Source organism: Melozone crissalis, unplaced genomic scaffold, assembly GCF_028551555.1.
Source record: "Melozone crissalis strain CALT ecotype California unplaced genomic scaffold, PUWL_Pcris_2 ptg000017l_1, whole genome shotgun sequence".
In the NCBI taxonomy this organism is placed as follows: domain Eukaryota; kingdom Metazoa; phylum Chordata; class Aves; order Passeriformes; family Passerellidae; genus Melozone; species Melozone crissalis.
In genome coordinates, this window is record NW_026535795.1 from 7,769,447 (window position 1) to 7,785,260 (window position 15,814).

General features: G+C 59.4%; 1 protein-coding gene across 1 annotated transcript; it reads left to right on the top strand.

Moving 5' to 3' along the window:
* Positions 1 to 190: 190 nt before the first annotated feature.
* On the top strand, positions 191 to 15,614 carry TGM2 (transglutaminase 2). Its single transcript, XM_054274902.1, has 14 exons — positions 191 to 292; positions 2,563 to 2,758; positions 5,106 to 5,285; positions 7,936 to 8,178; positions 9,293 to 9,411; positions 10,197 to 10,325; positions 10,795 to 10,975; positions 11,925 to 12,060; positions 12,157 to 12,260; positions 12,383 to 12,622; positions 12,770 to 13,042; positions 14,478 to 14,638; positions 14,860 to 14,996; positions 15,285 to 15,614. The coding sequence occupies exons 1-14, from the start codon at positions 191 to 193 to the stop codon at positions 15,439 to 15,441; spliced, it is 2,358 nt and encodes a 785-aa protein (XP_054130877.1). The 3' UTR covers positions 15,442 to 15,614.
* The last annotated feature ends 200 nt before the right edge of the window (positions 15,615 to 15,814 follow it).

The following is a 15,814-nucleotide window of genomic DNA, read 5'->3' on the forward strand; positions in this document are numbered from 1 at the left end:
TGCAGGGACCGGCGCGCTTTGAAGCAGCTCCAGGAGAGGGGCGGGGGCGAGGAGAGTCGCAATCCTGCACTGAACACCTTGAGCAAATGAGGGGTTATTCTGGGCTTCAGCAGTGCAAACACCCTCTTAATGCAGCCCTGTCTTAGTAAGAAGAGTAAAAATAACAGTCCAGCAGTGTGGCTGGACTACCATGGGCGGCATTTTCCAGTGCCTGGGCAGACAGATGCCTCCGCAGTACAAGGTGGTGAGTGAAGTGGGCACTAAAGCTGCAAACAAGGGAGGTTTCCTCTTGGTGAGGTGCTGGGACCGAGCCCAGAGCTCCCTGGATATCCCCTGAGGGACAGCCCTGACTGGACAGAGCCAGAGGGACAGTTCTGGGACACAGCTCCAGGGACAGCCCTGACTGGACAGAGCCAGAGGGACAGTTCTGGGACACAGCTCCAGGGACAGCCCTGACTGGACACAGCCCCAGGGGACAGCCCTGGGACACAGCCCCAGGGGACAGCCAGGCTTTTGTCTCCTGCCACTTCTGCCCGAGGTGCCAGAGCAGGGACAGGTACTGTGAGGGGTTCTCCCTCTGTGCTTGTCAGGAAACCAGACAGAAGATAATCCTATCCTTGCCCAGCACCAGACACCCCAGCTTGCCCAGTCCCACACATCCCACACACCCTACAGCCCTCACGGCACAAACTGCTCGTGCTTCCAAGCCGAGTGAGACATGGCTGCTTCCAATCCCTGCCCTGCCGGCGGTGCTCTGCTGGCTGTTTGTCGCACATTAACTCAAGTGTGCACCTCCGCTGCAGAGTGCAGCCAGAGTTCACCCTGGTGCAGGAGGAGGAGCGGGCTTGTGCAGGCAGAGCCGAACCCAGCAGCACCAGCCCTGACACACTGGCACTCACCAGCACCAGGGGCAGAGATTCCTGTGCCCAGGAAGCAGCCTTGGGAACAGGGCCAGCTCTGGGCAGGTGACGCCAGCTGTGAGGTCCCATGGCCACCAGCCCTCCCCAGGTGTCACAGTGGACAGCAATTGCTGTGACCCTGATGCTCAGAGAGTGGGGTAGCTCATGGGACTCTCGCCCCCACTGACCCCTCCCTGCATCCATGGGAGCTCAGCCCAGTGCTGCCCACCAAGGGGTCTGGGAAGAGGGAGAGGGTTTCACTTTCAGTCTCTTCTGAAGTCTGAGCAAAGAGAGCAAGACCCAGCCAGTGGCACACTGACAGGGCAGCACCGTTCCTGTGTGGACCTTCCTGGGGTGGGGAGGGCCCTGCTGGCACAGGCTGTGCACTTGGCAAAGGCCCCCACCATGACCTGCACACCCCCAGCCCATGCAGATCCACGGTGGAGTAGTACATGAATTGTTTCTATTAAAACCAGCTGTCCCAAGCTTTCTCTCAGCAAGGATTTGCTGCTTCTGCTCCAATATCCCTCCCCACCTCCCTTAAAGAAGGTGATGGAGGATGGGGCTCCCCCAGCCATGGCTGCACTGGGGACAATGCTGCTGTAAACCCAGCCATGTGCCCCAGAGCAGGACACACCAGGAGCCCCCACACATGGGGCTCCTCCTGGACTCTGCCCTTGGCATGGTTGGACCTTACCAACCCTGTCAGTGCCAAAAATCCCTTGGCAGAGCTGGAGGAGTCCAACTCATTGCAGACCCTCCCAGTGCCATGCCCTGATGTGCCGATGTGCCTGAGCAGAGCACTGCCTACAGCTGGGGGCCCTGACCAGGACCACCCCAAGTGTGGGGAGGGCTGAGCCCCCAGATCCCAAGACAGCCCATGGAGGTGTGGGGTCTCAGCCCCCTGTCCCTGACAAGAGGTCTCTGGTGTGTTGGGTGACCCTTAGGACACACGGGGAGGGCTGGGACCTGCCCAGGTGGCGCCACTGGCAAAACCCTGAGGCAGGGACCCCCAGGCAGGAGAGGGATGGTCAGTTCATGGGGCAGGGACTTCCAGGGAATGTGGTGGTCACTGCTGCGTGCACACTTCCACGTCCCAGAGCAACCAGCGCTGATTCCAACACATCTGCTGTCCAGCAGCAAAGTTTTCACCACATTTTCCCTCCAGACCCCATCTCTCAGGGATGCAGCTACGGGAAGGGGATGAAATTCCCGTCAAACGCACCCCACCAGGACCGGCCAGGATGGGGACGCTGCCAGAGGAGGGAAAGAACTTTATAAGGAGAAAACAGTCCCGAGTCCTGGCGCTTCGCTGACAGCCGCGCAGCCCCTCTCCGCCCCCTTGTTCTCCCTCCTCTTGATCGGCAGCGGGGCCATTTCCAACCCGAGGGCTGCGGGATCCCGGGAGACTCCGCCGGTGCCAACCCGGGGGGCCCCAGGACCTGCTGCTGCTGCTTTTTCTTTTTTTTTTCTTTTTTTTTTTTTTTTCTTTAGGGTGGTTGCTTTCAATAGGTGGGACCTAAAGCCGCCCATTTCCTGGAAACTTTGTTTTTCCTTTCTTCCCTGCGGCGGCCCGGCCGCGGGGAGAGGCGGGGGGTGCGCGGGGGGCGGGCGGGATAAATGGGGCGGGCGGTGGGGCCGGACAGCGGCTGGTGAGGGGCAGCTCCCCCGGCACCCGGACCGCGACAGGGACCGACACCGGCACCGACAGCACGGCCCGCGGCACCGGGACCGGCACCGAGACAGCACCGGGACCGGCACCGGGACAGCACCGGACAGGCACCGGGAGAGGCACCGGGACAGGCCCCGGGACAGGCACCGGCAGCACCCACCCGCACCGCCCGGCACCATGGCCGAAGGTAGGAGAGGCGCGCACCCCGCAGGTGCCCGGCTCGGTGCCGTCCCGGGAAGTCCCGAGCGGCCGCATCCCCGCCCCAGCCCGCGCTCGGTGCCCCCGCAGCGCTCCGGGCTCGCTGGGGCTGCAGCCGGTCCCGGACCAGTCCGAGGCAAGGCGGTGGGGACGGACAGAGGGACAGACAAAGCCCAGCAGGGTCCGTGCGGGGTCCGGTCTGTGCCCTTCCCTCCCTCCCGACTCCCCTCCAGCCCCGGCGTCGCTAGAATGAAGTTTGGTGCTATTTAAAGCTTTCCCGGTAGAGCAGGGGGACAGCTGGGCCGGGAGCGTGTCCCTGACAGGGTGAGGGGATTTCAGGAGGCTCAGGCAGGAAAAGAGATTCTGGGTTTCGGGAATCCTGCACGCTTGGCTCCTCAGGATAGAGACACCCCCAGCTCCCACACAGCTGCCCCCAAAGTGCCAGGAAATGGGTGTGTGTGATTCCCGCGGGCACACAGCCCTCTGGGTGAGACGGCATCACTGCTCTGCCGTGCCACAGTGCCTCAGGCTGCCCTGGCTCCCAGCTCTGCTGTAGCAACACCAACACGGGTCCCTCGGGTCAGACACACACTCAGACACATAGCTAAGCAGCGACAGAATCACAGAATTAACGAGGGTGGAAAAGACCTTTAAGAGCCTCAAGTCCAACCTATGACCTAACACCACCTTATCAACCAGACCCTGGCACTAAGTGCCACATCTGGTCTTTTTTTAAATACCTCCGGGGACAGAGGCTCCACCACCTCCCTGGGCAGCACATTCTAAAGCACAATCACTCTGTGAAAATTTTTTTCCTAATGTCCAGCCTAAATTTCCCTTGACACAGCTTTACAATGTGTCCTCTTGTCCTGAACACACTGGGCAGCTCCTGAGTGCCCAGGGTGCTGCTACCACTTGCAGCACTGCAGCTCCCTTCCCACCCATCCCTTGGCGCCCATTGGTTTGATTGGAGGCACCTGTGCTTTGAGAAATCTGCTTTTTGCTAAATCTGCTGAGGATGAAAGCCCCAGGGTGACTGGGACAAGGAGGGGCCCTGATCCCGTTCTCTGAACACACTTATTGTTTATTTTATTGTCAGCAAGCTTAACCATGTCAATGAAGCTCCATGTCAGCCATGAGGTTCCACTTGTACAGTCCATGTTCCATAGCAGGGGGCTGTGCTGCTCACGGAGGGGGAGGCAGGGAGGGAAGGGGCTTGTGTGTGCTCTGTCCCCACTTCACAGCTCCCATGGCCTGGCTGTGGGGACCTTGCCCTTAGTTAGGGTCCGTTCAAGCAGCTCTCACATTGTGCTGGGGACAGTGCCAAGCCCACTGCCCTCCCCTGGGCCATACTGCAGAGTCCCCTTGCCCAGAGAGCCAGGAGCAGTGTTTGCATTTAGCTCTGGGGATAGTGAGCCCATGGGCTGCTCTTTCCATTGGGCACTGCCCAAGGAGGGCTTGGTGACTACCAGAGCTGGTACTGGGAAGGGCACGGCTAAGGGGAGCCATGGCATGGGGCAGTGAGCCTCAGCTTGCCCACTGGGTGCCCATGATCTGCCCAGTCCCTCACTTGCTCTGTGCTCTCTGCACAGAGTGCTTTTGCTTATTCTGATGATGAATACATCACTGCAGAGCAGTCAGGGGTCAGTGGCCTCAGGGGATGATGGATATCTCATCGCCCCAGCACAGTGCCCAGGGTGGCTGGCACACAGCCCTGCCTGGGCTGCCAGCAGAGCAAAGCAGCCTGAATATGGCTGGGGCATCAGAAACCCTCTGTCACCAAATCTACACTTGCTCCCACCAATTTGTCAGCACAGTAAAGCTGCTGGAGGCCTGGCTGAGGCACAGGAACATCCTGGGCATTCCTGGGCCCACTCAGCAGCGCATGCTTGGGATGGGGGCACACAGACAGCAGCCCCAGTGAAGACCCCCTGAGAGCAGAGCTTAGTCCTGGGCTTTGTCTGGTGCTGGGCGCAGCGAGACACAGGCCTGGCACAACTCTGGCACCACAGCAGAAGCTCCACGGCACAACACAGTGTAGAGCTGCATCAGGAGGGCAAAAAGTCGCTGTGAGCTTGGCTGCCAAAGTTGTGCCCCTGTCACAGCACATGGGGCAGCCCTCAGAGCGCTCCTGGGAGGATGCTCAGAGTGTGGCACGGTCACAGCGCCCTCCCGGAGAGATGCTCAGGGCACTGCGGGTGGGGGAGGCTCAGGGACCTCGCCAAGGTCCCAACCCGGGGCTCGGGATGGGCACAGCCACCCGCCTTGCCAAGCCTCGGAGCTGTGAGACGTGTCCCAGCTCAGAGCTGTACCTGTACCCGCCCCTGCCTCCGCAGAGCTGGTGCTGGAGACGTGGGACCTGCACTGCGACCGCAACGGGCGGGAGCACCGCACGGCGGACATGGGCTGCAGGCAGCTGGTGCTGCGGCGGGGACAGCCCTTCAGCATCACCCTGCGCTTCTCGGGACGCGCCTACGACGAGGGCGTGGACAAACTCTCCTTCAACGTCGAGACCGGTGAGTGCGCCACACCTGTGTCGCCAGGGAGGGCTGGGGGGTGTCACCACCTCTGCTCCTGCCCCCAAAGCTCAGCTGTGCTCCCATGGGGGCTGTGCCACGGCACCTGCCCAATGTCACACAGTCCCTGTTCCTCACTTGCTGCTGGGCACAGCTTTTATATCACAACAAGAAAGGTAGAAACTCATCTCCTTAGTGAGAGAGGAAGAGAAGTGATAAATAAAGTGAAAAACCACCAGCATCATCACATACTCCCTGTCCTCCTCCTCCCAGGGCTGAGCCAGACTAAGAGCATGACAGGGCTGCCAGCTCACCAGCAAGTGCCTTGGCTGAGGCCAGGATCCTGCCCAACCCTCCTGCCCCTCTCAGAAACATCAGCACAGTGAATCTTTTCATCCAGAGGTATCACAGCATTTCTGCTGATGGGATTTACACCCAGCCCTGCTGTGCTCTCAGACATCCCAGAGCGGGGTGTGCTCAGGAAACACAAACACTGCAGAACGGAAATGTTCCCACGGAGCCCCCCCAGCGCAGCCCCCCGGGCCGGGCCAGGGCTGGGCTGGGCTCTCACAGCCAGGGCAGGGGCTCAGCCCCGCCAGCTCAGAGCAAAGGGAGAGGAAACTATTCCTCAGGCAGGAGCTATTTTGGGGCTGAAGCACCATGCTGAGTCAACCCGGCCAGAATTCAAAGTAAAACTGCACCCAAGTTTCCTCGCAGAGTAAAACTCTCCTATTTCCATCCCAAAAGCTCTGGTGACAAAACAAAACCCAGCACGTCCCAGCTTCACCCTACACCTCGGTGCCCCAGCAGCCCCATGGCCCTGCTACAGCCGGGCAGACCCGGGCTGGTTTTGCAGGGGGAGAAGCCACAGGCACAGCACAGAGGAGCCTCCCAGGCCAGGCACAGGCTGGCAGCGGCTCCTCGGGGCTGGATCCCAGCCCCAGCGCTGCAGAAAGAGGGCAAAGGTGCTGTTCTGCTCGCAGAGGGACATGGCAGTGCCACTCCAGCGGCCCCAGCACATTCCAAACTGGGGCCAGACCTGTCAAGGCAGGGACTGCCAGAGCTGTCCCTCCGTTTGGGACAGCAAAGCCACCGAGTTCACGTCCTGCCTCTCACAGGAAAGAGGAAAGGAAGAGTAGAGTGAAATTAGGGCTGTATTTTTGCAGTAGCCGTGCTGGCAAGCCCCGTTCAGGTGCAGGAGTCCAGGGGGATGTTGTGGGCTGTGGAGGCGGCAGGAGGAGGAGGAGGAGGAGGAGGCGGCAGGCTCCTGTGTCTGCCCAGCTCACGGCAGCGCTGGCTCTTGCCCAGAGGACGCCGTGAACTCAGCCCAGCCTCCCCGGGAGGAGAAACTGTGTCACTAGCATGAGTTCACGGGTATTTTTGGTGACCGGCTGTGGGCGAGGGCTGGCAGGGGCCCAGCGGGGCTGTGCTCCCGCGGGGAGAGGGGACAGCAGTGGCACCGCTGCCGGCCGGGCTGTGCAGGGCTGGACCGGGCTGTGCCAGGCCGGGCTGTGCCGGGCCGGGGAGCCGCAGGGCCGGGCTGTGTGCAGGGCCGGGCCGTGCAGAGCCGGGGAGCCGCAGAGCCGGGCTGGGGAGCCGCAGGGCCGGCCTGGGCGGCACCACTCGGAGCGCGGCTCTGGAGCTCGCTCGGTGCAGGTGGCTTGGCCGTGGCTGCAGCCCGGAGGGGCCGGCAGGGATCACACTGTCCCAGGCTCGGCGCTTTGGCCACTGAGGTCATCCCTAACGCCGGGATGTTTGCAGCAACGCCTGGGGCTGCTCACACCGACCGGGGCAGCCGGGGACGGGTCCGGGGCTCATGGCCGGGCTCTGCCACCCCCGTGCGTGGCTGCAGGGACTCAGCAGCGCTGATGGGAGGAGACAGGAGCGGGTGCATCTGAGAACAGGGACCTGGCCCCGGGGTGAGCACCCCTGTGCTCTGCTGGCCCCCACAGGGCGAGTCTGTCCCTTCCCAAACATTGAGACAAGCCTGAGCTCCCCGCAGCTGGGCTACCCTGTGCCCTCAGTACCTGATAAACTACATGGGAATGTTCCAGACAGGGACAGCCAAGATCCAGGCAGCTGCCGCAGGGCAGGGGGGCTTGGAGCAGGTGCCCTTGGTGCAGCCTCCATGGCACGGGGCTGTTGTGTTGTGAGGTCTCCAGGATGAGGTGTGAGATGAGAATCTGACTTTAGGCTCTCAGAAAGCTATTATATTATATTTTATATATTATATTATATTATATTATATTATATTATATTATATTATATTATATTATATTATATTATATCGTAGCAAAAGAAATGATATACTAAAACTATAGTAAAGAAAGAAAAAGGATATAGACAAAAGGCTGGAAAAGAATGAATAATAAAAACCTGTGATTGACTAGAGTCCCCACACAGCTGGACTGGGATTGGTCATTAAGTAAAACCAATTCACATGGAATCAAACAAAGATGCACTTGTTGGTAAGCAACCTCCAGACTACATTCTAAGCAATCAGATAATTGTTGTTTACATTTCTTTTCTGAGGCTTCTCAGGAGAAAAATCCTAGTGAAGGGATTTTTCAGAAAATATCATGGTGGCACAGGGCTCCCAGGGGCTCTGGAGCACTGGGAGGGCTGATTGACTGACCTACTCCTTCTACAGGGCCGTGCCCCAGTGAGACATCAGGAACCCAGTCCCACTTTGCCATGAGTGACTGCCCCGAGGAGTCGTGCTGGAGTGCCGTGGTGCAGCAGCAGGACGGGGAGTCCCTCTCTGTGTCCCTCTGCTCCCCACCCGACGCGCGCGTCGGCCGCTACAGCCTGACCCTGGAGACCTGCACTGACTACCAGGGCTCCAGCTACCAGATCGGGGACTTCATCCTGCTCTTCAACCCCTGGCACCCAGGTGAGGCTTCCACCTCTCTGAGTCCAGGGGTTCCAGGGCTCAGGCAAGCACAAGATGCTCCCCAAGCACTTCCTGCACAGGTCTCATCCCAGCACAGATCCCAAGTGTCCCAAGCCCTGGTCTGAAGGCAGGTTTAAGCAGAAAGCCTCACTTTGCTTCCATCTCCACACAATTCCCGCAGTGGGTCAGGGCCAGGAGCACCATCCCCACCTTACAATACCCAGAGCCCCTTTGCCACCACCCCAAACACTCAATGGCCTGTCCAGGCTGCCCCCACCATGGTGGGAACTCAACACTGTGCTGCTGGTGTGAAACCCTGGGCAGTCCCTGGCACCAGCTCCTGGCCAGGCAGGGGACAAGGGAAAAGCCTCTAAATGTCCCTAATTGGCTCCAGGTGTCTCTAATTGCCCCCAGTTGTCCCTAATTACCCCCACCAGGTCCATTCTCACCCATCCTCACCCAGGCACCCAGCTGTGGACTCAGTGACATGGATATCAGTGTCCTGGTGAAATTTGGGCAGCCAAACCCAGAGGAGAGGTTCGATTCAGTGCTGTAAGGTTCAACAGCCCCGGGATTTTCCTCTCTCCGTGTCCTTCCCCTGCCCCTGGACTGGCTGATTTCCTGGATCTCAAGTGTCCCACTCTGGATCTGCAGAGATAAGGGGCCATAGGAAGCTCTGCTCAGCCAGGGCTGTGCTGAGCACTGGGGGTGGATATGTGGGGTTTCCTTCTGCAAACATTTCCAGTAAATGTTAATTTCCACAGCAGTAGCTGCTGTGAGAGAAATGGCTTCGGCTGTGCTGAGCCAGCACACCCACTCCCACTGCTCACTGCACCCCTAGGGAGGTCTCCCTGCTGAGAAGAGATCCATCTCCATTAAATGAAAGGGAGGAAAGACAGAGACATGAGAAAGAATGGAAAGCAAACCACAAACCCGCTGCAATTTTCCCATCGCCTTAAATCAACCTGGGCTGAAATCCCCCAGCAGCTGTTTAAGGCATGAGCAGTTCCAGCCCCTGGTGCCTCATTTCCCACTGGCTCCATCCACAGGGAGGGGGTCAGGCAGCTGGTGGTGCAGGGCAGAGCCCTGTCCCCATCTCTCACTGTCCCCACAGAGGACACGGTGTTCATGCGCGACGAGAGCGAGCGCCGCGAGTACGTCCTGTCCCAGGACGGGCTCATCTTCCAGGGCACCTGTGATTACATCTACTCCATCCCCTGGAACTTCGGCCAGGTGAGCAGGCAGGGCCCCCTGGGACCCTTGGGACTTCTGGCCATGCAGCTCTGGTGCTGCAGGACACAGGGAATGGTGCCACGTGTGTGCCCCTCACCAACCTGCACCCCAAATGCTGTCAGCACCTTGGAGTCCAGCCATGGGTCAAAGAACCTGGAGTCTCATTTCCAACAGGGAATGTGCTGACTTCAAAGCATGGCAAGGCAAGGGGAGTGTTTCCCCCTGGCTTCTGGGGGCCCCATGGCCATGTGTCCCTAATCTGGGTGGCCCTGCTGTGCTGGGAGCTGGTGCTTGATAATGAATTCCTGGGCATTGTGCCAGGGGTACTGATAAGGCAGTGCTCACACCCTGAGCTGCACCCCCGGGGCACAGGGCTTGTTCAGCCACCCTCCCTGGGCAAAGGGCTGGGGGCCCGCAGCAGTGGGGGTGCCCGTGGCCTTGACAGGATCCACACCTCAATTCAAGGAAGGGCTGTGACTCAGCCGTGATGGGAAATAGATTTTCCAGGAGGTCACGTCCCTGCCCTGACCCCTGTGCAGTCACAGGAAACCAGATCCAGCCCCAGTACGTAGGCAGGAGATCACCCACAGGCTTCACAGGCTGTGTGGGGACAGTGGGGACATCACTCAGGGGATGCTGGCCGGGGAGGGGACCCTGATGGGGTGTGACCCCTGTACCCAGCAGTTCTGCTGGCAGGGGCACCACAGCGAGCCAGAGAGAGAGGACAGAGGTGGCAGAGCCCCTGTGGGAACCTCACACATCCTTTTCTCCCTGCTCCTCACCAGTTTGAGGATGAAGTCTTGGCCATCTGCCTCAAGATGCTGGACATAAACCCCAAACACCTGAGGGACCAGAACCGGGACTGCTCCCGCCGCAATGACCCCGTGTACATTGGCAGGGTGGTGAGCGCCATGGTGAGTGGGGGTGCACCCTGTCCCCAGCACCCTGTCCCCAGCACCCCTCATTCCCTGGGCTGCAAGCACCCCTCAGCTACAGCTCTGGCAGACAGCATGTGCCATCCCCCACAGTTTCACACCGTTTTTCCTTCTCTGGGGTGTTTCCTCTCTCTTTTACATCCTTTCCCTGTTACTGCTCCTATATGTGTAAGAGCTTTTTTAGAGGAAACAAAAAGCAGGGATGGGGCACAGATCATTTCAGGGGTAATCATTCCCACATTCCCAGGCAGGAGGATGTGTTTTTAAAATTCACCCCTAATTAGCACCATGTCCACCCGCATCCCAGTGAGCTCTTGCATGGATACAGGATACTAATGTGGGTGACAGTGCATGTGAATGGGGCAAAGGCTTTTTCCCATCCTCCCTCCTTCCCTCCCTCCCCTGGCTGTTCCTGCCCCTCCATCCTCCCCCTTTTCTCCTGTCACAGGTGAACTGCAATGACGAGGACCGGGGGGTGCTCTTTGGGCGGTGGGACAATCGCTACGAGGATGGGATGAGCCCCATGGCCTGGATTGGGAGCGTGGACATTCTCAAGAGGTGGAAGAATTTTGGGTGCCAGCCAGTCAAGTATGGCCAGTGCTGGGTCTTTGCTGCTGTGGCTTGCACTGGTGAGAGCAGATTCCTCTGGTGTCCCATTCTCCACAGGACAGGGTCGCCCATCTCCCACCCCAGCCCCTGCCCCCCATCCACTCCTGGTGCTGCATCCAGAGGGAAGAGCTGCAATCAGCCTGCAATGATTCCTTTGCAATTAGCTCTCTATTACTCTAGTTTGTCAGGAAATAGAGGAAAAATATTATACAAAAGGGCTCTGGTTTTTCAATCAGCACTGCCTCCCAGGCCAGGCAGCAAGGGAGGGACTGAGGCAGGCCAGGGTGAGGGAAGTGGCTTTAAGGCCAAGTTTGCAATAAAGTCACGAATCCACTAAGATCAAAATAATGTCATGGCCACCAGGGCAATCAGACAGGGGAAAAACAAGAGAAAAATTCCAGACTTGCTACCGCTGGGAAACACTCACATATGCTCATGCAACTTTGCCCCAAGAAAAACGCTGCCTGTGAGAGCACTGATGTGTCGCAGACAGACAAGACCCTTTTTAGAGGAGAGAAATAGCAAAAAACTAAAGTGGATTTTCAGCATCTCGCCGAGGTTTATAGCCTCCTTTGAAGCACTGTAACTGCCTCCCTGCTCCCTGGGGAGCTCCCTGTGCAGTGAAAGGCAGCTGGGAGATGAAATCCGGGGTTCAGCACGGCTGCCCACACTCTACCTCCAAAGCTCTCACAGACGCTTTTTGTGCCTTTTTTGCTGCAATATCAAACCTGTCAGGCTGTCAGAGCAGGTGCCACCCAGCCAGCTTGCCTGTGCACTGTGGCTGAGGGAACTGGCTTCTCCTGGGGAGCAGTCCCCAGGCAGCCCTTTCAGTCCTTTCACAGGCAAAGGGAAGGACAGGAGTTGTCCAAACCTGGGGCTCCAGGGGATATGAGCTGTGCAAACCTGGGGCTCTGTGGGATGGGAGTGGAGCAAACCTGGCCCTGTCTCACCCTGCCCTGCTCCCCACAGTCATGAGGTGCCTGGGCATCCCCAGCCGGGTGGTGACCAACTACAACTCAGCCCATGACACCAACGCCAACCTGACCATTGACCGCTACATCAACGAGCGGGGGGAGCAGGAGAGGCAATCCTGGGACAAGATCTGGTGAGCAGCACAGCAGGACCTCAGCCTGCCCCTTCCCCAGAGCCTGGCAGGTGCTGGGGGAGGTTGAGACTCCCAACACTCTGGTTTTCCTCTCAGGAACTTCCACTGCTGGGTGGAGTCGTGGATGACCCGTCCAGACCTGGGAGGTGACTATGACGGGTGGCAGGTGCTGGACCCGACCCCTCAGGAGAAGAGTGAAGGTACAACGTGCTCCACACAGAAGCTCCATGCTCCTCACACCCCGGCACTGCTGGGTCACCCCACCACAGCCACCCCTTGTGGCTGAGCCCTGGAGTGGTGACAGTGGCTCTGCTCCGTGCAGGAGTTTACTGCTGCGGGCCAGCCCCTGTCAAAGCCATCAAAGAGGGTGACATGCTGCTCAAGTACGACATCCCCTTCATCTTCGCCGAGGTGAACGCTGACGTGGTGTACTGGGTGGTGCAGGGGGATGGGATGCAGAAGCAGAGCATCCGCTCCTCAGATGTGGGGAAGTTCATCAGCACCAAGAGCGTCGGCAGGGACAGCCGGGAGGACATCACCCACAACTACAAATACCCAGAGGGTATGGGGGATTTCAGGGGGACACTCCAGGGAGGGATGTTGCTGCTGGGAAACGGCTGCAGCAGGAGGGCTGCAGGGGTCAGGGCAGAGCAGCCCAGGACAGGCCCTCCCCGCACTCAGGGAATCACAGGAACTTTGTGCACTGCAGGGTCTGAGGAGGAGCGGGCGGTGTTTGAGAAGGCAGAGCATCAGAAGAAGTCCGTTGGGGAGGAGGATGAGGGGCTGCACCTCAGGATCAAGGTGTCAGAGGGTGCCAACAAGGGCAGCGACTTTGATGTCTTTGCTGTGGTCAACAACAACACGGACGAGGAGCGTGTCTGCAGGGTGACACTGTGTGCCCGTGCCTCCAGCCACAACGGCACCCTCGGGCCCCAGTGCGGCCTCACAGACCCCATGGACATCGACATTGAGCCCAGGGCAGGTAAGGGACCCTCTGATGGTGAAGGAGATGATTCACCTGGGCTGGGGTCAGCTCAGCCTGTGTTCAGCTGCTCGGTAGGCAATGCCACTTTGGAGCATTCTCCTTAGTTGACTACCACTGTGGATTTTTAATCTTTGTGAGAGGATGAGGAAATTGCTCAGGCGGAGGCTGGAAATGCATTTGGAGCTGGACAAGCCACTGCTGCTGTGGCTGTTTTGCCAAGGGAGCAGGCTGGGCACACCCAGCTGCCATCCCTAGGCACCCTGTGGCACTTGTCTGCATCCCTCCTGCTTTCCCTCAGAGTTTGGGCTAGGCTGGGCTCTCTGGTGGGATCTTCCCACACCAGAGAAAGCGGGACTGGCCCAGCTCAGCCCCGAGTGCGTGGTCCCAGGCTGGAGGAAGGGAGCAGCACTGGGTTTCCTGGCCAGCAGTGCTGAAGCTCTCGGTGTCTCCGTGGGTGGGCGTTTGCTGCAGAGCTGTCCTGGCACGGCCCCCGGCCCTCCCTCGCCCTCGTCACACACGTGAACATCACCATCTGGTCCTTGAACACGAGTTTGGGCTTACGTGAGTTTGCAGAGACCCTTCAGGGCTTGGAAAGGCCACACATCTGCTGTCCTGGAACAGGGAAATGTTTACCCTGCGCCGAGCCCTGCTCCTCACCAGCCCTCTTGCAATCGCGGCGCGCGGCGCTCTGCCAGGTGTTGAGCTGCTTTGCAGGAATGAGGAATGTGCTGGCCCTTGCCACCACGGAGGGGAGAGGGATGTGCCTCTGCTCATGCTGGCAGAAGCACCAGCTGGTACTTGGAGCCTTTTGCAGGGCTGGATGGGGGAGTGGGGAGATGTGCTGTGGCCCTCGGGGTACTTAGCATTCCTGTGCAAAAGTTAACCCAACACCATTTTTTCTGAAACATTAATTGTGAGCTCCTGAAACTTCTACCCTCAGCTCCTGCCTCAGAATACAGACCCCAGGACTTCCCAGGCTGCATTCTTTAGGGCACCCCAGCACTTTGTGGCAGTATGGGAAGCCAGGCTTGTCCCTCTCCCCACAGTCTCAGCGGATGCTATGGCCCTTCAGATCCTGCCTCATGAATGTCAGGCTCCATTTCCCATGGTCACAGCCACTCTGGGCTCCTTGTTCCAGGCAGTTCTGCAGCTGGCTGCTTTCAGCCTCCTTCCCTGTCCTTCCCCTGGACAGCCCCATCCCTGAAGGACTTTGAGATGAACAGGGCTGAGGGCTGACTGAGGGCTGACTGAGGGCAGGTGCCAGGGACCAGGCTGCCTCCCAGTGCCACGCTGGCTGCCAAGGGCTGGCACTCTGGACCCCTGGTGCAGGCATCACCCAAACCATGCCAGCAGCAGCTGGGTGCCAGTGCAGGACTGTGGGTTCTGGGCTGGAGATGCTGTGGGTGCTGACCCCTCTCTGCTGCCCTTCCAGAGAAGAGGGTGCCCCTGCGCATCCTGTACGAGGAGTACAGGGACAAACTGACCCAGGACAACCTCATCAAGGTGGTGGCGCTCCTGAACGATCACCAGACTGGCGACATCCTCGTGGCTGTCAGGGACATTTATGTTGAGAATCCACCGATCAAGATCAGGGTAAGGGTCCAATGTCCCATCCCAGGCAGGTTTGAGGGGGATGAGTTGCTGTGATTGTCTGGGGGCTACCCCAGGGCTGTGGCAGCAGGTCCTGCTTCACTGAGCAGGGCTGCATCCCCTGGGACCTGCTTCCCTAAGGTCCTGCCTCAGCCCCGGGGCAGGGGGAGCACCATGGCCCTCAGGATCTGTGGTGCTTGGGATCCAATCTCTCCTACTTGCAGATTCTAGGAGAGCCAATGCAGAATCGGAAGCTGGTGGCCGAGATCAGCCTGGTGAACCCTCTCTCCGTGCCCCTCAACGGCTGCGTGTTCGTGGTGGAGGGCACCGGCCTCACCGAGGGGCAGCTGGTCAAGGAGCTGTAAGAGCTTTCCCCCTTCACCTGGCTGGGATGTTGGGAGTGGTGTGGGGGTGGATTTCTGTGTGTGGAGCCCCAGGGAAGGCAGCCATGGGGCACAGCAGGAGCCAGGGCTCTGCTGGCCCCTGTGGACTCAGAGTATCCCGACCCTACATCTTGCTGGGGAAGGGGTTTGGCTTCCCTACAGAGGTCATTGCTTGCCAAAGCCCCAGCACTGTCCTGCGGGCCTTGGGAGGGGTGACAAGGGGCTCTGAGGGTGACAGGCCACAGTGACTCCCTGCTCTCCCACAGTGAGGAGCCGGTGGAGCCGCAGGCAGAGGCCAAATTCCGGATGGATCTGATGCCGCGGCTGTCGGGGCTGCAGAAGCTGATGGTGGACTTTGAGAGCGACCAGCTGACGGGGGTCAAGGGCTACCGCAACGTCATCATCGCACCCCAGCCCCTGTGAGCTGCTGCCCTGGCCCCCAGCTGCAGGAACCCTGCCTCGCTGGCCCCCCTGCTTCAGCCCAACGTGTCCCAGGAGGCGACTGCCAGAGCCCAGCCTGACCCCGACTCATGGCACCGGTGCCACCCACGCTCCTCCCGGGAGCACAGGCAGAAAAAGGGCTGGGGAGGGCTGGGGGCTGCTGTGGCAGTCGCTCACTTCACTGCTGTTCTCAGTTTGTGCTGTGTCCCAGCACTGGGCACACCAGGACCCCTGTGCCAGCCCCTCCTCTGTGCAGTGCTGGCAGCCACAGAGCCATTTCCATAGAGGCAGCAGCAGAACGACCCCTCCAGCCCCTGCCATCATCATCCTCTGACTGCAGCTCCATAGAGAGAGA

Coding starts and splice junctions, on each gene's coding strand:
- TGM2 (XM_054274902.1), top strand. CDS start 191: ATGGGCGGCATTTTCCAGTGCCTGGGCAGACAGATGCCTCCGCAGTAC. Junction 2,759..5,105: donor GCCCGGCACCATGGCCGAAG/GTAGGAGAGGCG, acceptor CTGCCTCCGCAG/AGCTGGTGCTGGAGACGTGG. Junction 9,412..10,196: donor TCCCCTGGAACTTCGGCCAG/GTGAGCAGGCAG, acceptor GCTCCTCACCAG/TTTGAGGATGAAGTCTTGGC.